This window comes from Pipistrellus hanaki (genome assembly GCF_964339955.1).
Source record: "Pipistrellus hanaki genome assembly, chromosome: 11".
Classification (NCBI taxonomy): Eukaryota; Metazoa; Chordata; class Mammalia; order Chiroptera; family Vespertilionidae; genus Pipistrellus; species Pipistrellus hanaki.
The window spans coordinates 64,922,142-64,944,827 of NC_140513.1; the positions used below are offsets into that span (position 1 = coordinate 64,922,142).

At 41.5% G+C, this 22,686-nt stretch overlaps 1 protein-coding gene across 1 annotated transcript; it reads left to right on the plus strand.

The window, feature by feature from the left end:
• Positions 1–951: 951 nt before the first annotated feature.
• On the plus strand, positions 952–6,336 carry LOC311630130 (procathepsin L-like). The gene is made up of 8 exons (XM_084898930.1): positions 952–1,091; positions 2,400–2,536; positions 2,837–2,959; positions 3,068–3,214; positions 3,393–3,617; positions 4,025–4,190; positions 5,080–5,197; positions 5,930–6,336. Exons 2-8 carry the CDS (start codon positions 2,411–2,413, stop codon positions 6,027–6,029), a joined length of 1,005 nt encoding a protein of 334 aa, XP_084755056.1. The 5' UTR covers positions 952–1,091; positions 2,400–2,410; the 3' UTR covers positions 6,030–6,336.
• Positions 6,337–22,686: the final 16,350 nt, after the last annotated feature.

The window sequence follows — 22,686 nt, forward strand, 5'->3', positions numbered from 1 at the left end:
CCGCATTATCATTTTGATTTGCATCTGTTAATTTTCTAAAGTATATTTTCTACAATGAATACACTTCTTAAATAATTTTAAAAACAAACTTTTAACATTTCTGAATTAATATCCTTAAATATATATATATGAATATATATATATATATATATATATATATATATATATATATATGAAAGTACATTTCTTCTTAAAGCCAAGAGAACCATTTTGGATACTAAGGAAGACAATGATCCATCCACAATGCCAAGAGCAGGAAAGTAAAAGCAGTCTCCACCCTTCTCCACAGCTGTTCTTATTAAGCCAAATTCTTTTGCTAATAACGCCTTCCAGTGGGTTTTCAGAAAGGCTTGAGAGGGAAGAATCCCTGCCCGGGGAAGACGGGAAAGGAGAAATACAATATGCCAGCCTTCCCTGGAGACCCTCCCGTGAGTCCCCTCTCCTCCCCAGGAGATGGACCGTGACCGATCACCGTGTCTGCATTTGGGGCACTGTCACTCCGCTCCGGATTCTTCCCAAACCCCGCTGCGCCCACCAGCGAACAGTGAGCACCCATCCGTCTGCGGCTCCGCTCCCGCAGCCCCCGGTGTGTGCGGGAGGAGCGGGAGCCGCCGGACTGGATGGCCTGTTCCCGGCGTCCCGAGGTTTAACCAGGACCGGGACCAAAGGGCACTGGGTTACACCGGAGTCCACCGGGGCTCTCGGTAAGCTTTCCATGAATCACCCGCCAGGCACGTGAATTCCAGGTAGCTGGGTGATCCGGGTTCTAGGAAGGTGGGGGGCCCTCCCCACCGTGGTCCCTGCGCCCCAGCTCGCCTCCCCCGGGTCCCGGGAGCGAGGTCGCACCGAAGCGCGTTGGAGTTGGGACAGCGCCGCATCACGTGCCGGGGGTGTCAAACCAGGAGGCCCCGCCCCCGGCCGCCTCAGCCAATCGCGGCGCGCGCAGGCGGCGGGGGCGGGGCTGCCGAGCGGCCAGCCCGGGGCCTTAAAAGGCTGAGTCAGGGGCGACGGGGCTAGAACCCCGGGCCCGTCCACGCTCGAGGAGTACCGTGCGCCCGTGGAGAGCGGCCCCCGCGCTGTGGCCGCCGCAGGTCAGTGTGCAGTGCGGCCAGGGCGCGGCGGGGGCGGCGGCGCGGGGCCAGGCCATCCAGGGACTCGGCCGGAGGGGTGGGCGCCGCCGCCGGGAGCTGTGGGCGCCGCGCGTTCCCGGCGTCTCACCTGCGGCCCCGAGGCCGGTGCGGCCACGGAGGGTGCGGGGAGCCCGGGCGGCGCGGAGGCCTGTGGTGCAGGCGGCGGCGGCCCCAGGGCGGAGGCGGCCACAGGTCGGCCGGGCCGGTGCCCAGCGCCGCATCAACAACCCCCGGACGCGGGCGTGTGCGGGGGGCGGGGCGGCATTCCCGCGTCGCGGCTCCGCCTGCCGCGCCGGTGTCCGAGCGCCCGGAGACCGGGGCCCGGGGCGGACAATGGGATCCGGGGCGCTGAGCGCGGGGCTCCTCCGAGCCACGTGATCGTGTAGCGGGTTTGCGGGAGGGACTGGCGGAGGGTGTGGGCTGCTGGGGCCGAGCGCGCCGGGTGCCCTGCTGCCCGTGTTTTCCTAGGCATATGGGCTGTTGTCAGGCCTTGCAGAAAGGTGTCAAATTCCAGAAGCAGAGGCTTGAAGGCGTATCGCACCCCCTGCGCTACCGTAGTCGCGAAGAAAGGTGTAAGGCGGAAACCTAACTCCTGGGAATCCCCTGTTCTCACTTGCGATCAGAGTCCTAAGAAATCGTTTCCCTGGGTCACTTTGGTACCTTTGAGTGAACAACCTGGACCGACAGTCCCTTTCTTTTGCTTTTCTTTCTTTCTTTCTTTCTTTCTTTCTTTCTTTCTTTCTTTCTTTCTTTTTAATATATTTTATTGATTTTTTTACAGAGAGAAAGAGAGAGGGATAGAGAGTTAGAAACATGGATCAGCTGCCTCTTGCACACCCCCTACTGGGGATGTGCCCGCAACCAAGGTACATGCCCTTGACCGGAATCAAACCTGGGACCTTTCCGTCTGCAGGCCTACTCTCTATCCACTGAGCCAAACCGGTTTCGGCCTTTCTTTTGCTTTTAAGCTTCAGACCCATAAGGTGTCCTGAGGCCCTTATCAAAACCTAAATGATCATTGCACTATGGCAATGAGGTCCATTTCAATTCCTGTAACACTGGTCAGCCTGTTTTTCATTTTGATGGCTGAATCATGTACCTCCACTATTTGGTAAGCCCTTGGCCTCTTTTTCTCCACCCACATCCTTAGCCTTCAGAAGGCCTTCCATAAATATTTGGGATGGTAATGTAAATGTTTTTATCCCACAGTAAGATGGCTTTGCGGAAGGATTGGTCTAATCAGAGGCTCATTTCTTTTTCCCTTCCTAGGTTTTTGAAACATGAATCCTTCGCTCCTCCTGACTGCCCTTTGCTTGGGCATAGCCTCGGCTACTCCAAAACTCGATCCAAGATTGGATGAACAGTGGTACGAGTGGAAGGCAACACACAGGAGACTATATGGCGTGGTGGGTAACACCCAAAACTGCCCAGCGGGACCCCCCCAGAGAAGGGCCCTTGAGGTTAGGCATTCATAGCCAGAGAGTAGCTTCTAGCAGCCAGCCATCCCAGGGCAGTAATTTGATGCAGTCATTAAGGAGCACCGTGTGGGTATACCTCCCTGTGATGGCACTCGGAGAACCGCACCCAGAGCTATAAGGCCTTCCCTGGCTGTGGTTTCTCTTCCTCTCTGTCTGCAAACCCACGTGGTGAAGGTGAGTTGGGTTTTCGGTAGAAATGAACACGGCGTGGTCTGTGCTTGCCTCTAGAATGAAGAAGGATGGAGGAGAGCGGTGTGGGAGAAGAACATGAAAATGATCCAACTGCACAACCGGGAATACAGCCTAAGGAAGCACGGCTTCTCCATGGCCATGAATGCCTTTGGCGACATGGTGAGTGCGCCCCGGAGGCTTCACTTTGTGTGCTTCCTTCCTCTCCTCAGTACTTTTTAGCAAAATAACCTCTTGCTTTTTCAGCAGTTTATTTCCTTTTCCTTCTAGACCAATGAAGAATTCAGGCAGGTGATGAATGGCTATCAAAACCAGAAGCAACGGAATGGGAGGGTGTTCCGGGAACCACTCTTTGCTCACATCCCCTCCTCTGTGGATTGGAGAGAGAAAGGCTATGTAACTCCTGTGAAGAACCAGGTATGACGTGTTCAGGTCTTTAACTCAGGAACGCCAAAAAGGCATGGCATCCCTGCTCTGGTCCACTGGAATGACATGCTTTTTGCTGGGGTGTTTTTAAGAGCATTCGGGTATATAAGCTGTTGTCAGCCTTTGTATTTGCCTTATAAACTGATCATTGTTTGTTTGTTTGTTTCAGGGTCAGTGTGGTTCTTGTTGGGCTTTTAGTGCAGTTGGTTGCCTTGAAGGACAGATGTTCCGGAAAACTGGCAAACTTATCTCGCTGAGTGAGCAGAACCTGGTGGACTGCTCCCGCGCTCAGGGCAATGAGGGCTGCAATGGTGGCCTCATGGATAATGCCTTCCAGTACGTCAAGGACAACCAAGGCCTGGACACAGAGGAATCCTATCCATATATCGCAAGGGTAAATGGAGCTCCTTATCTTGTTATTCCAGCTCTGCCTTTGAAAGTTGAACATTTTCAGAGATAACAGACACCTTAGTCAGCATTCACATTTTAGATGCAAACTGTTAGAACTATCACTATAAATTATCAAATTTTGCACAGATCTCTGATTAGGTGGTTAACTGTAGCTGTTCTTACTTCTATATAACATGGATAATATATGCACTATTCTGCATATAATGAGATTTCTCCTTAGTGAAAACTTTTTTTAAGGTAGCCAATAGCATTTTGCTTCCTGGGTTGCTGTAAAATAAAGTTGACTTAGAAATAAATAAGGTGCAAACTACTAAGTCTGGGGTCTTAGAACTAATGTTCCCCAGGAGGTGGGTGGTACTCATAAGTCTCTTTCCCACTTACCTTTAAAAGGAATCAGATACCTGCAAATATAAACCTGAGTTTTCTGCTGCCAACGACACTGGCTTTGTGGATATCCCTCAGCGTGAGAAGGCCCTTCTGAAGGCAGTGGCCACTGTGGGGCCCATCTCTGTCGCTATCGATGCAGGCCATTCATCGTTCCAGTTCTATAATGAAGGTAGGTGTTTGTCTTTTTATTATAGAAATTCGGGTAAGCACAATTGGGAAACACCGTCATGATTAACTTTTTGGCATGGAGTTCTGCTTTCTGGGACTGAGTGTGTACATTTAACGTAGTGATGTTTCTACTTTAAATATTTCCCTATGATGACAGCAGACTGTTCATAAATATCTCTAAGTGGCTTTGTAATTAGTTCTATGGATAGAACCTAAACTTGCATGACTATCCTCCAATTGTTGGACCTTTATTCCAAAATTTTCTTATTATTGTAATTAGAACTATAAAGAGCCCTGTGGCTCAAGGGTTCTTTATAGAACCTTCAGGTGGCATTCTAGGGGTAGGAGGGATTATGCTAATTAATATTGGTTAAACGAATGCCTAAATCGTATTAGTCTTGATAACTAGATCATATTGGAAATTTTTTTAAAAATATATATTTTATTGATTTTGTACAGAGAGGAAGGGAGAGAGAGAGAGAGTTAGAAATATCGATGAGAGAGAGCCATCGATCAGCTGCCTCTTGCACACCCCCTACTAGGGCTATGCCTGCAACCAAGGTACATGCCCTTAACTGGAATCGAACCTGGGACCCTTCAGTCTTCAAGCCGACGCTCTATCCATTGAGCCAAACTGGTCTCGGCTGGAAATTTTTTGTTGTTGTTAGAAAATATATTGGATTTAGTTTAAATTTTGTTGATTTCTAGTGAGTTGAGTTTGAGTTTTTACTTTTTGTAGCCATTACTATTTTTTGGCCAATAAATTGAAGCCTCGTTTGGAATTTATGATATGATACTGAATTTTGAGAGGCCTCTCTTAACTGAGGTTGATAGGGTGGGTTCCAGTCACTTGGAGCTTCTCATCCCAACATTGAATTTTACTCTCCTAGGCATTTATTATGAACCAAACTGCAGCAGCAAAGACCTGGACCATGGTGTCTTGGTGGTTGGCTATGGCTCTGAAGGAGGAGAATCAAATAACAATAAATATTGGATTGTCAAGAACAGGTATAAAACCCCAAATGTTATATTTGAAACTCAAAAGGGGACTCTTGTTTGGAACCAGTATTTAGTTTCAGGTGCAAAATGCTCAGTTTTGGAATTCCGGAAGTCTTTCTCATACTTACAGTCACAGAAGTTCTGGTGTTGGATCTTAAGATTCTATAGAACCTTGTTGGTGTCATTATTATGTGTTTTCAAAATTCTGAAAATTTTCTTAATTAAGAGCACATCTGGCTCCAAGGGTTTCTAGCAAAGGACTTTTTAGTTGCAGGTTGAGAGCTGATTTCCTGTTTCTGTCTCAAATTTTTCAGCAAGCTTTAGTGAGCAGAAACATCTGCCTCTGCTGATTCTTTAAGTCTAAAAATTGTCCCAGAATTCAGTGCCCTCCTTGCATCCTCCCGTTGTCATTCATTTGATGTCCCGCCATTGTATTCTGCTTCCCACCTCAGGCATAGGAGGTTATCAGGAGCAGTTTCCACAGCCAAAGTTCTTTCACTGAGATGATGTGTAAGATAGCTGTGGAAATAGTGTGTTACATTGGAATTCCAGTTCCGCCTCAATTTTATAGCTTAGTAAGTTAAAATAAGGATCCTGGGGGTTCTTATAAATATATGTAACAGCCCTCAGAATAGTGTCTGATACATGATAGGCACTATTTTAAGTACTAGTTAGCATTATTAATGAGGCTAATATGTACTTGATTCTTTGAATAAAATGCAAAACATGTTCTTCTTTCAGCTGGGGTTCAGGATGGGGCATGAAAGGCTACGTGAAAATGGCCAGAGACCAGAGCAACCACTGTGGAATCGCCACGGCAGCCAGCTATCCTACTGTGTGAGCCAATGGTTAGTGAGACTAGAAGCCTTGAGGACGGCACATCCAGAGGAATTTTATCTTTAGACTGATCAGACCTTTATTGTGTAAGATAAGAAACTTGAATCATTAAGGATCCAAGCTGTGATGTGAATTCTGTGACATTTTTATAAGGGTAAAATGTTACCAGTACTTTAATTACTGTTATAAATAGCTTTATAATATTGAAGACTCATTGTTTAATTCTAAGACTTTTGAATTTTCATTTTTTAAAAGGATATATAAAATTTTACCTTTCGAAATAAATTTTAATCTGGTATGTAGAAGTGGAACTTCTTTCTGTTTTTTAATGCGTTAACTTTTTGCATAGTCAAGGAATATAATTGGGCTATAAAGACATACATAAATGTGCCAGCATATATTTAGGAGAAAGATACTGGGTCGCTCTCTGGGTCTTCTGGTTATAAACATGCAGATTTTATGTCAGCTGCCCATTGGCTGTGTTGACCTAACTCTTGAATCTGGCAAAATGTGATCAACAATCTGGAAGGACAAAGGTAAACTTGTTTTCATAAAGAAAAACAATTTACTTTTTAGAAAGATGAGTAGACACGGAATGGTAGGTTGTGGATACTATTGTAGAAGAGGGCCTCCTTGCACTCCAGGTGGCGGTAACTAGGAGGCTGTGAGCCTCAGAGCATCCACCTGCGTCCCGGGGAAGACCATGGGACTACTTGGCAGCTGAATAAGGACCAGACGCCAGAATTGCCAGGGCTCTGGCGGCATTCCACGTAACTGCTAGGAAAAGCCTCGTTTGTTACCAGTGTTAGCAAAAGTAAACTTGGTGGTTGTGATGAACAAATCTCAGGTGCTTGTTAATAACTGAAGAAATGGCTTCAAGATCTCAGGAAATGAGGCTTGGTTACAAAATAGTCCTGACTTTGGAAGATGGGTGAGAGATCACTAGGTAAATGTGGTTTTAGCCATCTCATCTTTGAATTTAAAATAAACTCATGCCCTGGCTGGTTTGGCTCAGTGGATAGAGCATCGGCCTAGGGTCCGAGGGGTCCCAGGTTCAATTCTGGTCAAGGGCACATGCCTGGGTTGTGGGCTCAATCCCTAGTAGGGCTGTGTAGGAAGCAGCTGATCAATGATTCTCATCATTGATGTTTCAATCTCTCCCTAACCCTTCTTTGAAATCAATAAAAATATACTTTAAAAAAATAAAAACCTCAAAGGGAACTAAACTGCCTAAGCACATGGTTGCACAGGAAACCCCTTGTTACAATATTGAATCTTGAATTTCTGCTTAATGGGGCCATATTACTAAATTCAGTCTAATCTGTGTTCCTTGCCCTATTTCCCCCATGCCCTTAATATTCCTTCTAGTATCCCCCAGATATGTCAGTATAAATTGGAAAAATTGGGCAGTTCTTTAGGAATATAGTGCACCTCTTCCTGGGTCATACTCCATACCTCACTTTTAGGGCCTGCTGGGACTTGAGTCTGGTCACAGGAATAAAGAGGGATGGTGAGAGCACTGCCTACGGTCCGCAGTGTCTTGCAAGGAAACTACGTCAGGGAAGGTCATTGCCTTCATTTGCTCAGGCAAAACAGGGTCAACCTCAGGGAGAAGGCTTGCTTCTGGCAAAGAGGCTCGGCAGGATTTGGGGGTTCAGCATCCCCAGCTTCCCAAGAATTGCCCAAATACACTTGTGAACGAAAGGAGCCACATGCTAACCTGACAAGCTCAGGAGAGGCCTGCGTGGCAGTCTTGCAAACTCAGAGACCTAAAATAACCGCAAAAGATGGTTTGAAAATTAAATATTTAAACTACAAACAGGTTAGAGTGGGTAGTCATGTCCTAGGCCGATATTTTCCCTGACAAAGATCAACTTTGATCTTCTAATACGGAGCCTATTTGCCTTTTTTTTTTTTTTTTTTTTTTTTTTTGCCTGTAAGATAACATATCTGTGAGATGTCTGGTTAACTTGTAACTTCCCTTTTTCTGGAGCCCCTGGGGCACAACCAAATGTGGTGGGCACCAGGATAGACGCCTCAAATTCCTTCTTTATCATGTTAATTGTTCCTGCTCTCACCTAAGTACCCATCCATCATTTTACTTTTTATCCAATCCTAGGAGTTTTTCACCGCTTTGCTTTATCCCACCTCCTTACTCCATCACCAATGAATTTCATGTAACCCTGCGTCCCTCCTTTGATGGCAATGTACAATATAAAAAGAAATGTAACCTGCCATTCTTCGGAGCATTATCTCAATTTATTGAGTTTCTGCTTCCCGGCATATGTCGACAGTTTGGCTCAAATAAACTCACTAAACTTTACAGGTTTCGATGTTTTTTGTTTGTTTGTTTGTTTTGTTTTGTTTTGTTTTTTGTTAATACGCTCAATCCAGATTTCAGGACATTCCTTCCCAATCAAAGCCCTCATTGAGCTGCTCACACCCTGTGAGTGGAGAATTCGATTGTCATTGTAATTCAGCCCATTGGAGGATGGGGCTTTGGCTTTGGTTTGCAAAAATGTTAGCTCAATGGCTATGTAATCGGAATTTCTTTAGGGGACATAGAGAAACTCTGGTCATTTAGGTTACACTTGAGCCAGAAATTTGAAGCCCTGAGCTCATCCTTTTTCTTCCCCCACTCTGTCCAGTGTGGTTATAAGCAAACAGACAATCTTATATTCATTAGTTTGACCAAAATGTTCTGGACCAAATACATGGTGACCCAAAACCTCACCTCTTATCTGTTGGTGGGGTTTTGCCTATCTGTTACCACATCAAGTCATAGACGATCAGGGCTCTCTTTGCAACTGGGAATGGTGCCTTTCAATCTAATCAGATCAGAGACTCTTCTCCAGAAACCAATTCAGGAAATTTAAGATTTTCTTCCTCTAGAACCCATGTCAGTAACAAAATCTGCGTTTAAAGGAATTAGCTTATGCCATGTGGGGGCTGGCAAAATGTCTAGGGCAGCCTGGCTGGCTGGAAACGTGGGCAGTATTTCTGTGTTACAGTGTAAGGCAGAAATCCTCCAGGAAACAGCAGTGTGTGCTCTTCAGGACTTCACCTGATTGGATGAGTCCGATGCCAATCATGGAAGATATTCTACTCAAAGTCAACTGATTATAGGTGCTAATTACATCTACAAAATACCTTCACAGCAATACCTAGACCGGTTTTCCACCAGTGTGCTGCCAGAATTTTTAAAACGTGGCAATACCTGACTATGCAGTCATGGACACTGGCCCCCTTTCCCTTAGGTTGTCAAATTAAAAACTGACAGCAGTCCTGGCTGGTTTGTTCAGTGGTTAAAGCATCGGCCTGTGGGCCGAAGAAGCACCATCCCTAGTCAAGGATGCCTACCTCAGTTGCATATTCGATCTCTGGCCCTGTCAGTTGATGTGTCTTTCACATTGACTCTATCTTTCTTTCTCTTTCTCTCCCCTTCCTCCCATTCACTCTCTAAAGATCAGTGGGGAAAAAAAGATCCTCAGGAGAGGATTAAAAATATAAATGACAACAGCCAACACAGCAATAGCCATCTGGTTTGAATGAATCAAAATTATAACCTATTGGTTGTCAGATCAGCAAAAAGTATATTTTTTGGTGTGGTGCAGAATTTTAGTAATTCGTTAATGTGTGCCATGAGATGGAAAGGTTGAAAATCGCTCTCCTATTATATTAAACCTGGACATATCTCAACCAGCTTTCATATATAGATTTCAGAGAGGAAGGGGAAGGGAAAGAGAAATAGAAACATCAATGATGAGAGAGAATCATTGATCGGCTACTGGGGATCAAACCCGAAACACAGGCGTGTGCCCTTGACTGGAATCAAACATAGAACCCTTCAATCTGTAGGCTGAAACTCTAGCCACTAAGCCAAACCAGCTAGGGTTCAACCAGCTTTCTAAGTGCTATTCCAGGTTCCAAAGTTCTCATTTTTTTCAACCATGAAATGTTCACAAGAGGCTCACTATAAATTTTATAGATTTTTAAAGCCTACATATCATACAGTACTCTATACTTCTTCATATGATAGTCAAATGTCATTTCAGAAGATAATTTGCTGGGTCATTTGGATGCTAAATCTTAGTTTTTTATGTATGGGGTTTTTTTTTTATTTGAATTTTTAAAATATATTTTATTGATTTTTTACAGAGAGGAAGGGAGAGATATAGAGAACTAGAAACGTCGAAGAGAGAGAAACATCGAACAGCTGCCTCTTGCACACGCCCTACTGGGGATGTGCCCGCAACCCAGGTACATGCCCTTGACCGGAATCGAACCTGGGACCTTTCAGTCCGCAGACCGACGCTCTACCACTGAGCCAAACCGGTCTCGGCTATGTATGGGTTTTTAAATATATATATTTTGGACATTAACCCCTTTCCAATTGATGTTTTTATAAATTTGTTTTTATAATGAATAGTAATGAAAATCAACTTTTAAAATGAAATAGGGCCCTGGTTGGTGTGGTACTGTTGGTTGGAGCATCATCTCATACACCAAAAGATCACAAGTTTGATTCTCAGTCAGGGCACTTTCCTGGGTTGCAGGTTCTATACCTGGTTAGGGTACATATAGAAGGCAACCCATCAGTGTTTTCTCTAACATCAGTGTTTCTGTCTCTCTCCCTCTCCCTTCCTCTTGCTCTAAAATCAATAGAGGCATATTCCCAGGTGAGGATTTAAAAAGTAAAGATGAAATAGGAATATGTTTATTAAGAAATTAATATAATTTCTGTGAGTAAGAATCAAGGATAATTCAAAATCCTGGATTAAAAATGCTCAATTTTCTAGCCGAAACTGGTTTGGCTCAGTGGATAGAGCGTCGGTCTGCGGACTGAAAGGTCCCAGGTTCGATTCCGGTCAAGGGCATGTACGTTGGTTGTGGGCACATCCCCGGTAGGGGGTGTGCAAGAGGCAGCTGGTCGATGTTTCTCTCTCATCTAGCTCTCTATCTCTCTCCCTTCCTTTCTGTAAAAAATCAATAAAATATATTTTAAAAAAAAAAAAAAAAAAAAAGAAATGCTCAATTTTCTATTTGTGCTCAAGCCAAAATAATGAAAAACTTACTGGGCAAAGGCTACTAATATGGCTTTATTATGAATAACTAGAGGCCCAATGCACAAAATTTGTGCAAGGGGCTCAACCCTCACAGCCCTAGCGGCCCCATAGCCCTGCAGCCCCGCCCACTGATTATTCTAGAAGGTTGTTCCGGAAGGTCGTTTCTCCATCTGGTCTAATTAGCATATTAGCTCTTTGTTATATAGGATAATAGACCATATGCTTAAATTCCAAATAACTAAGGCTGATTCTCTCCAATATCTCAGCAAATGGTTTTTATTTTTAAAAACTCAGATCTAGTCATCATTCTCAACCTTTGATGAGATCTAGTCTCATCATTCTCAAGATGAGAGAGAAACATCGACCAGGTTGTTCTACCTCTTTATGCATTCATTGGTTGATCCCTTTCTTCACAGAAACTTGTAGAATCTTAAAACACAAACTGACTTATCTGCATGAATTTAGGATCTTTCTGTGAACCTATTTTTCAGTCACCTCAAACTACATAAATGTCAAATAGTTGACTAATGAAATTCTGAACACTTTTAACATTTTTCACATTATTTGTTAGATCGCTGATAAAACGTTGTCAAAATAAGTAACAAATAAACCCATAATTTGCAAAATATTTCATTTTTATACAATCCAGGATTTTTTGCTTAAATTAACAAAAAAAGATTTAAGCCCCTAGCTGGTTTGGCTCAGTGGATAGAGCATCAGCCTGTGGATTAAAAGTTTCCAGGTTCGATTTCAGCCTAGGGCACATGCCTGGGTTGTGGGCTTGATCCCCAGTATGAGGTGTGTGGGAGGCGGCCGGTCAATGGTTCTCTCTAATCATTGATGTTTCTATCCCTTCCTCTCTGAAAGCAATAAGAAAATAATAATAAAATAAACTGTGAAAAAAGATTTTCTAAAAAAAAAAAAAAAAAAAAAGATTTAAAATCTAAGGTTTAATAACCAAAACAATTTTACAAAGCAAAAACAAAGTTGGAGGACTTACATTATCTGATTTGAAGAATTACTATATGATATAGTAATCAAGATAATGTGACTTTGGCATAAGGTTGGACATACAGATCCATGGAGCAAATAGCAAGTCCAGAAACAGACCGACACGTGATTTTCTACACAGGTGCCAAGGTCCTGGAATGATTTTCCATAAATAGTGATTGAACAACTGGATAGTTAGAGAGAAAAGAGCTTACTTCATATCATGCATAAAAATTAACACAGAATGGATCATCATTCTTAATTTAAAAGGTAAAAATATAAAGTTTCTAAAGAGTAAAGTTGAAAAAAATGTTTAACTTTTTAAATTATTATTGATTTGAGAGAGAGAGAGGTAGGGAGAGAGAAACACCATTTGGTTGTTCTACCTCTTTATGCATTCATTGGTTGATTCTTGTATATGCCCTGGTCCAGGATCAAACTCTCAACCTTGGCATATTGGAATGACACTGCAGTCAACTGAGCTAAAATTTTTATGAGTTTATTTGAGTCAAAACGATGACATAGTCCATGGAGCAAGATCTCAAATGCTATGGAAAATAACAGTTTTGCAGTTTCTTTTACACATTTGAAATTCAAGAGGGAAGGCTAAAATTTTTACTGATAGTGACATAAGCAATGATTGCTTAGATCACAAATAATATTAAGTCAGAAGAAAACAATTATTAGATGTCATCAAAATTAAACCTTCTGCTCTTTGAAAGAGACTCGTAGGAAAATAAAGACCTAACCATGTGGTGAAATGTTCTTTATCTTGACTCCCAATGTCAATATCCACTATACAAATGGCAGTACTGCTTTCTATTTCAATATTACTACTGGGGGAAACTGGGTATATCGGATCTCTTTGTATATTTTTTAAAGCTGCACGTGAATTTACATTCATCTACAAACTAAAAGTTATTTAAAAAGAGCACATCAAAGACAGGGAGAAAATATTTACAAGATACATATCTAACAAAAGACTTGTACACAAAATATATTTTTTAAATTTAAAGCTAAGAAAAGAACAAAAACTCAATAAACGAGGGGACAAAAATATGAACAGACCCCTTCATAAAGGACATTTTGCATGCAAATAATGACAGGGAAATATCTTCAGCGTAATTATCCATTGAAGAAATGCAAGTGAAATCCACATTCAATAGAATGACTAAACTTAATGACTGTCACTCTTCTGGTTCCAGACTAGAGGGGTAAGCACACACCAGTGTCTTCTTGCTACTGTTGCAAAGGAAGAAAAACCTGGAAAAATGCATAAAGCAACTGATAAAAGTCTCTGAAGGTAGAGGGAAAAAGACAGTGTGTAAGGACCATGAGACTCAAGGAAAGCCCGGTGGTGATTTCCTGTGGGGTGTTTTGTTTGTTTGCTTTTGTTTTTTGCTGCATGTTTCATAGCATGGGCACGAGAGACCTGTAACCTAGAAACATCAATAGACAAACAAGACTTCCGGAAAAGCCCACTCTCTGTAGTTGAAGGACTAGGGAAAAGACAGGGAAGAAACATGTTGAGCATTACTGCCCACTCTAGGAAAACATAATTAAAAAACACCGGCTCCTTGACTGGCACCGAGTTTGCAGCTGCGGAGATTGTGGACAACGTCCTGTCTTCCACCCCTGCCCTGCAATTACAGGGAGGCCCTAGCTCTTCAGCCCTGGACACTGAGTGGGTTCTGACATTCATCCCTGACAAGTAATACCAAGGCAGCACCACATGTACAGCCACGGAGACTGTGGAAAAGGCTTATCTTCTGTTCCCTTCCTTCAATAACTAGGTAGACCCCAACCATCTCCAGCTGACCAGCCACAGAGGCTGTGGGGACAGCCTTGCCTTCCATTCCTGACCTGCAGTAACCAGGGTGCGTCCCTTGCTCTCCACAATGGACACTCAGCTGCAGAGACCATTCGCAGAGCTCTGTCTGTCCTACCTTGTGAGAAAAAGGGAAGTCCCTCCCAGCTAGATAATTGGGGGAGGGGGAGGCTATAGAGAGAACTGAGCTAGATGAAGGAATATTCTCGATCTGTGCATAAAGTCCTGGGCTAAACTCCAAGCAGCCCATGAGTAATCAACAAGAAATAAAACAAAAGGTTTGAAAACGGAACACTTTTGTGGAATTCGGCCTGGGTTTCAGCTGGGCTTCTGAACAGCACACAGTGGAACAGATCCAAGTAACACTCACTGCAAAGGCTTTGAAAACTAAATTTTTGAACCACTGCCCACAAAATTGGGCCAAGAAGTACATTTAAACCCAGAAGATGGACTGCTAAAATGGAAGATTTGAATAGGAACCAGAATCTCAATCCATAATTGCACATCATGTTGAAAAGCTAAAAAAAAAAAATGTCAACTCAACTGAGAAAATTCAATCATAGAACAAACAGCAGCAATGATAGGATGCAGATGTGGGATTTACCTGACAAGGATTTTAAGAGTCTCATGCTCTACCTACTGAGCTAGCCGGGCGAGATCTGACAAGGATTTTAAAGTAGCTGTCATAAAAATGCTACAATAAGCAACTGTGGACAATCTTGAAACAAATAAGAAAACAGGAATTATCAGCAAAGAAGTCGAACATGTAAGGAAGAATAAGTGAAACTCCATAAAGGTGAGAATGATATAACTGAAATAAAAACTCCCTGGATGGGCTCAGTAGCTGAATGCAGAAAAGAAAAGAAAAGAAAAGAAAAGAAAAGAAAAGAAAAGAAAAGAAAAGAAAAGAAAAGAAAAGAAAAGAAAAGAAAAGAAAAGAAAAGAAAAGAAAAGAAAAGAACTAGTGAATTCAAGTAAATATCAACAGAAATTGTCCAACCTGAATGACGGAGAGAAAACAGCCTTAGGGACCTGTGGAACAAAAACAAAGGGTCTAATACTTATTCATCAAAGACCCAGAAGGAAAGGAGAGAGAGTGTGAAACTAAGTAAGTATTTAGAGAAATAATAACCATGAACTTCCAATACTTAGTCAAAAGACAAAAATCAACAAATTAAGAAATTAATTGACTCTTAGACAAGATAAACCCACACAAATCCAAAGCCAGATATATCGGAATGAAATTTCTGAAAATTAAACACAAAGAAACATCCTTGAAAGAAGCCAGAGATAGCTGAAACTGGTTTGGCTCAGTGGATAGAGCATTGGCCTGAGGACCGAAAGGTCCCGGGTTCGATTCTGGTCAAGAGCATGTACCTTGGTTGCGGGCACATCCCCAGTAGGGGGTGTGCAAGAGGCAGCTGATCGATGATTCTCTCTCATCAATGATTCTCTCTCATCGATGTTTCTAACTCTATCCCTCTCTCTATCTCTCTGTAAAAATTCAATAAAATATATATTAAGAAAAAAAAAAAGAAAGAAAAAAGCCAGAGATAAATTAGGCTGAAGTGATAGAATAATTGTTCAAATGACAGAGGATTTCTCATTAGAAACCTTGGGAGCCAGAATAAGAAACACATTTTTAAAGTTCTAAAAGAAAAGGTCTGTCAACACAAATTTTTATATTAAATAATCCTCTGAGAATGAAGATGAAGACACTCTCAGTAGAAGCAAAACTAAAGTAACTTGTCACCATCAGATCTCCCTATAAGAATGACTAAAGAAAGTTCTTTAGACAGAAAGGAAATAATAACAGAAGGAAACTTGGAACATCAGAAGTGAAGAAAAAACAACAGAAAGAGTAAATATATAGTTATTACAATGCATTATTCTTCTTTGAGTTTTTAAATTGTTTTTAATGTGTCAAATCAAAAATGATAACATTGTCTAATGAGATTCTCAATGTAAGTAGAAGTGATATTTAAGACGATATTATGACCTACTTTTTATTTATTTATTTTAAATATATTTTATTGATTTTTTACAGAGAGGAAGGGAAGGGGATAGAGAGTCAGAAACATCAATGAGAGAGAAACATCAATCAGCTGCCTTCTGCACACTCCCCACTGGGTATGTGCCCGCAACCAAAGTACATGTCCTTGACCTAAATCGAACCTGGGACCCTTGAGTTGGAAGGTCGATACTTATCCACTGAGCCAAACCTATCAGGGCATGACCTACTTTTAAAAAAGTGATTTCAGAGAGGAAAGAAGAGGGAGAGAGAGATAGAAACATCATTGATGAGAGAGAATAATTGATTGGCTGCCTCCTACACACCCCACACCAGGGATTGAGCCCGCAACCCGGGGAATGTGCCCTGACTGGGAATCAAACTGTGACCTCCGGGTTCATAGATAGGTTGACACTCAACCACTGAGCCATGCTGGCCAGGCAAGACAATCTACCCTCTATAGGGGGTAGATTAAAGGGCCAGAGGCTAATAAAGCTTCTACATAATCTTTGAAGTAGTAAAATATCGATACCAGTAGATAGTGATCTGTTACAGAGATTGGAAAAATTGATTTTTTTAAAAGACCAAACTAACTGCTTTGTTAAAAAACTTACTTGAAATAAAATGATATGGATCTGTTAAAAATAAAAATACAGAAAAGATACAACATTTAAACACTAAGCCAAAAAAATGAAATGATTGTATTAATATCAGACAAGCAAATTTCAAAGCAAAGAAAATTACCAGGAACAAAAATCACATTACATGATTATAAGGTGGTAAATTCATAAAGACATAAAAATCCTTAATATATGGCACCAAACAATAGAGATTCAAAATATATGAAGCAAAGTCTGACAGAACTGGGAGAACAGACAAATCTAAAATTACAGTTAAAGTTTTAACTTCCCTCCTCAGAAATTGATAGAAGCAGTAAACAGAAATAAGGATAGCATAAAAGAATTGAACACTATCTATCAAAAAGATCTAATTGAAATGTATTGACCCCTCCAACTAACAGCAGCAATATACATCTTGTCAAGTGCACCTGGAACACCAAGAATTTCTGGCACATAAATAACTATAAAAAATATTAAAAGAAATAAAGTCATACAGATACTATATTCTCTGACCTTGGGAGAATTAAACATGAAAGCAATAATGGAAAAATAACAGGAAATACTCCTGACCTTGTAAATTAAACAATCTTATTCCCAACATTCCAGTGGTCAAAGAGAGAGTTCTATGAAATATATATATATATATATATATATATATATATATATATATATATATATATATGTGTGTGTGTGTGTGTGTGTGTGTGTGTGAACAAAAGTAAAAATACATCATAACAACTTGCTGGATGTAGCTCAAGCAGCATTTATTAGGGAATTTAGAGCATTAAATTTTTGTATTAGGGGGGAAAAAGCCTTAATTTAATAATCTGAGCTTCTATAACAAGAATATAGAAGCCCTAGCTGGTTTGGCTCAGTGAAGGGTCCCCAATTATGGGCTCGATCCGCAATAAGGGATGTGCGAGAGGCAGCCAATCAATGATTTTCTCTCATCACTGATGTTTCTATCTTTCTCCCTTTCTCTCTGAAATCAATACTATATATATATATATATATATATATATATATATATATATATAGAGAGAGAGAGAGAGAGAGAGAGAGAGAGAGAGAGAGAGAAAGGCAAAATAGAAGGCTAGAAGAAAGGAAATGATAAGGAGTCAATAAAATTTAAAACATGAAAACAAAAGAGAAAAATCAAACCACAGTTTCATTTTAAAAATAAATAAATAAATACAATTGGTAACTTTTAGCCCTGACTGGTATTGCTAAGTGCTTAGCATCGGCCAGCACATTGAAAGGTCGAAGGTTTGATTCCTGGTCAAGGGCATAAACTGGGTTGCAGGTTTGATCCTCAACGCTGATCGGGGTGTGTGAGGGAGGTAACCAATCGATGGGTCTCTCTCACATATCTCTCTCTTTCTCTCTCTCTTTCCCTTCTCCTATCTCTCTTTCTTTTCCTTCCCTTCCTCCCTTCTACACTCTTTCTCTAGAAATCAATGAGAAAAATATTCTCAAGTGAGGATAAACAAAAAAAATTTTGATAACTTCTAGTAAGACTGACAATGATAAAGGAAAGATGCAAATTACCAATATTAGAAATGAAAGAGAAATTCTAAATACAGAACCCACAGACATTAAAAGGATAATAAAAGAATAATATGAAGAAGTCTAGTCGTAAAAATTCAACAACTTACACAAATGGTTCACTTCTTTGAAAACCACAAACACAAAATTTACCCAATATGAAAGATAATTTAAAAAGTCTTATAATAGGTAAATAGAATGTGTAGTGTAAAATTTATCAAAAAAGGAAAGACATAAATTCACCCTATTTGTAGACTGCATTACGGTCTATGTAGAATAATCCCAAAGAATTTATCAAAGAATTCCTAAAACTATTAGTGAGTTTAGCAAGATCATCCAATATAAGCTTGTGCACAGATATCACATTTCTATAAATTAGCAAAGAACATTCTATAAAATAGAAACACAATCCTATTGAAAACCCCTCCAAAAACATCAAAGCAAGCCTAACAAAATGTGTAGGATCTGTATAATGGGGGAAAATGCTGATTCAAAAATCAAAGAAAACCTGTTTATAGATTGGAAGACAGTAAATACAGCTCAGGTTCCGAAGGATTGAGAGATATGCCTCTAACTCATAACAACTGTTGTTCATTTGAAAAGCAACTTCTCGTTTGCTATTGCCACTGACAGAGACTACACTCCTGAACATGGGATAGCAAGTAACTATGTGACCCAAAATATATATCATGACTGCTTCACCGAATCAAAATATTGTGTGTACAAGGCTATTCCTTTTGAAAGGGAATGATGAATACAAAATCCGATCAAAACAGGACCAGAAGGCACGAGCAGACTCTGTAGTTAGTGGTCCGCATTCAGTGGTACTTATTCCGACTCCTCAACAACACGTGACCCTCAATGCACCTCACAGCCCATGGGGAGGCCACCATAAACATCTAACAGGAAAAAGCACACTCCTTGGGTTACAGATACATCTGCAAGGTCTGGTGGAGTTTTCTGGAAGTGAATGGCTGTTGCATCAAACTCCACTCCGGGTGCCCCTAAAAGGCTGTGGTGAAGAGAAATCCCCCCTACTGGGCCAAGTGTGGGGAGGTGTATGTGACTGTCCACTTTGTGTGGAAGAGCCATGTTGGTTCATGACCAGCGGCTCAGTGACTGACTGGAAGGGCTGGAAAAGAATGCGATGGGAAAACTGACAGCAGCTCTGGAGGAGGCCATGAAGGTGCTCTCCCAGAGGGGGCTCTGCAAATGCTCACGGGGACACCGGGCACCAGAGGCTGGAAAATAGGGAGGTTTGTGTGTTTATTGCTTGGGCTTGCTGTACTGATCCCTGAGATGGCAGCTATAAAGTTTCTCCTCTTCAGGCCACAGTTCTGGTTAGGGCAGTCTTTCTGCCAGGCTGCAGTAGGACTTTCTGCCCCATGGCAGTCTAGTGGTGCCAATGACTCCCTACTACCACTAGTCACTGATCTCAGAGAGGAAGAGAGAGAGAGAGAGAGAGAGAGAGAGAGAGAGAGAGAGAGAGAGAGAGAGAGAGAGAGAGAGAGAGAGAGAGAGAAACATCAATGATGAGAGATTGGCTGCCTCCTGCACGCCCCCTACTGGGGATCAGGCCCCCAACCCAGGCATATGCCTTTGACCAGAATCAAACCTGATACCCTTCAGTGCACCGGTCCACGGTCTCCATTGAGCCAAGCAGGCTAAGGCATCCCATTATTTCTTAACAACGGACCACAGCAACTTTGATCATAAACCACACAGGAGTGGGCATTTTTTTATTTTAGTTTTGTAAAATATATTTTTATTGATAATCAGCCTAACAAAGGAGGTATCCATATCTATCTATCTATCTATCTATCTATCTATCTATCTATATACATCTCTGTAATATGTATGCACTCATGCATTCTCTCTCCAAGGCAGCCATGACAGCTTGAGGCAGACCATGTGGGTCTGGGCACAGTGCCAGACGAATGCAGCCAGAAACACAGGCTAAGCTAGCTGCATGGGGACAGAGACATGGACTGAACCAATGATGCAAACTGTCTGGACACTGGCCCAATTCTTTTTTTTATTTATTAAAAATTGTGTGTATATATATATATATATATATATATATATATATATATATTACTTTAATCCTCACCTGAGGATATGTTTTTATTGGTTTTAAACAGAGATGGGGGGGGGGGGGGGAAAGAAACATTGATTGGTTGCCTTCCATACATGCCCTGACTGGGGATTGAACTCCCAACCTAAGTATGTGCCCTGACTGGGAATCGAACCCACAACCTTTTTATGTATGTATGGGTCAGTGCTCTAACCAACTGAGTCCTATTTCTAGGCCTGAAGAAAACCAGGCTGAACTTCTTTCACAACGGGACAAATGGAAATGAGGCATTGAGACCTGGGGGCGGCCTTCTATTTTGGCCCCAATAAATCTTACAACTAGTCCACATCCTCCCATATGTGGGTCTCCCAGAATGCTTTCCTCGGATTCTGTGACAGAACCCCATTTCCACCAGCAACAGTTTCAGGTGCACAATTCCACAGCACATCATCTGTACACGAATTGTGTGTTCACACCCCGTCAAGTCTCCTTCCATCACCGTTTATGCACCCTATACCCTCCTCCACCTCACCTCCACTCCCTGTCCTCCTAGCAATCACCACAATGTTGTCCATGTCCATGAACTTTTTTCTTTCTTTTTTTTTTTTTAATATATGTTTTATTGATTTTTTTACAGAAAGGAAGAGAGAGGGATAGAGATTTAGAAACATTGATAAGAGAGAAATATTGATCAGCTGCCTCATGCACACCCCGTACAGGGGATGTGCCAGCAACCAAGGTACATACCCTTGACTGGAATCAAACCTGGGACCTTTCAGTCCGCAGGCCGATGCTCGAATCTATCTACTTGAGCCAAACAGATTTCGGCTTTTTTCTCTTTCTTAAAAAAAAAAACAAAAAACCACACATATATATGTATATATTTTTTTATTGATTTCAGAGAGGAAAGGAGAGGGAAAGAGCGGTAGAAACATCAATGAGGATCATTGATTAGCTGCCTCCTAATGAAGATCAAGCCAGCAACCCGGGCATGGGCTTGGGTTCATAGATACTCAACCACTGAGCCACATCAGCTGGGCAGGAATGGTTATTTTAATATCTTTTATTGCTTGCTGCTATTGTAGCATCTAGAATGATGTCTGTGATCCAGCAGGTTTTCAATAAGTTTATTGAATGAATACATGTAGGTATGCTCCACTTTCTCTCCTTTAGAATGTGAATAGTAATTCCTTAACCATCACTAATAATCATTTATCAACAGCGTATGCTATCTGGTGTTGGAATGGATGTGAAGAAACAGCATAAACAGGGATAGCCTTTCTGAGCTTCTATCAAATATTTAACATGTACACATTTTTACTGAATAAGTATATCATTTAGGCATTTGTACCAAAGATATAATGACACATATGCAAAAGATGCATAGGCAATAATGTTTGCTTCATATTATTTATAATAGTGAACACCAGAAACCAACTGAACATCAATCACAAAGAGATTTATTAGCCCTGGCTGGTTTGGCTCAATGGATAGAGCATGGCCTGCAGACTTAAGGGTCCCAGGTTCGATTCCAATCAGGGGCACATGTCCAACGGTTGTGAGCTTGGTCCCCAGTTAGGGGCATGCAGGAGGCAGCCAATCAGTTATTCTCTCTCATCATTGATGTTTATTCTCTCTCTTTCTCCCTCTCCTTCCTCTCTGAAATCAATAAAAAAATATTTTTTAAAAAAGAGAGATTTATTAAACATCAGATATCCCTACAATGCAGCTAAGAAAAGCATGACTTAGTTCTATGTAGCCTGACCAGGTAACTGGATCAAGAGACACTTTAAGTGCAAAAACAAGGTGTAAATAAGTACTAACGATGTTTTTTGATAACTGCGGTGTTAGCTCTGGCTAACTGACAGTGTCAGTTGTCATTATTAGTTTATTCAGAAAATGGGGGATGAAAAGAGGGAGCTTCCATTATTCCATCACACACGCTGTATTTTGAACAAATTGAGTACCTATTTAAAATTTTAAAGGAAACATTAAAATATATTTTCATTAAGAAATGAACAAGGACAACTCAAGTGTTTAAAAAATGACAAGGCTGATTAAACAGCTTTGCTCAGCACAGAACTGAGGGCAATACAGTATCAAGTTGCAAAGCTAATTAAAACACGAATAAACATTGTTGGATTGTTTATAATAGTTGAATGTATCTTTCGCATTGCAAGCTCAAAAGTACTTCTATGTAGAAAGCTGCATTGAATGAAAAAGAAGGGATATTGATTACCAATAAACCAATTACATTATTTATGGAAAATACGTTTTTTTATCCTTTGGGTAAAGAGCCTACATGACACGGGGCTCCATAGGGTCCATTTTTGCAAAGATGGGACGTTCAGCCTGATTGAGGGGACAGTCACATGATCCTCGGGAACTGACCACCATACAGAGCTCCTCTCCCGCTGCGGTAAACGCAGGCTCCTTTCCCTTTGACTGGAGGCCAGAGGAGGCGCCCAGACGCAGGACTGCGGGGGACTCCCCCAAACGCAGTGCACCCAAGCAGGCAGCCGCGGGC

Coding starts and splice junctions, on each gene's coding strand:
- LOC311630130 (XM_084898930.1), top strand. CDS start 2,411: ATGAATCCTTCGCTCCTCCTGACTGCCCTTTGCTTGGGCATAGCCTCG. Junction 3,618..4,024: donor CCTATCCATATATCGCAAGG/GTAAATGGAGCT, acceptor TACCTTTAAAAG/GAATCAGATACCTGCAAATA. Junction 4,191..5,079: donor GTTCCAGTTCTATAATGAAG/GTAGGTGTTTGT, acceptor TTACTCTCCTAG/GCATTTATTATGAACCAAAC.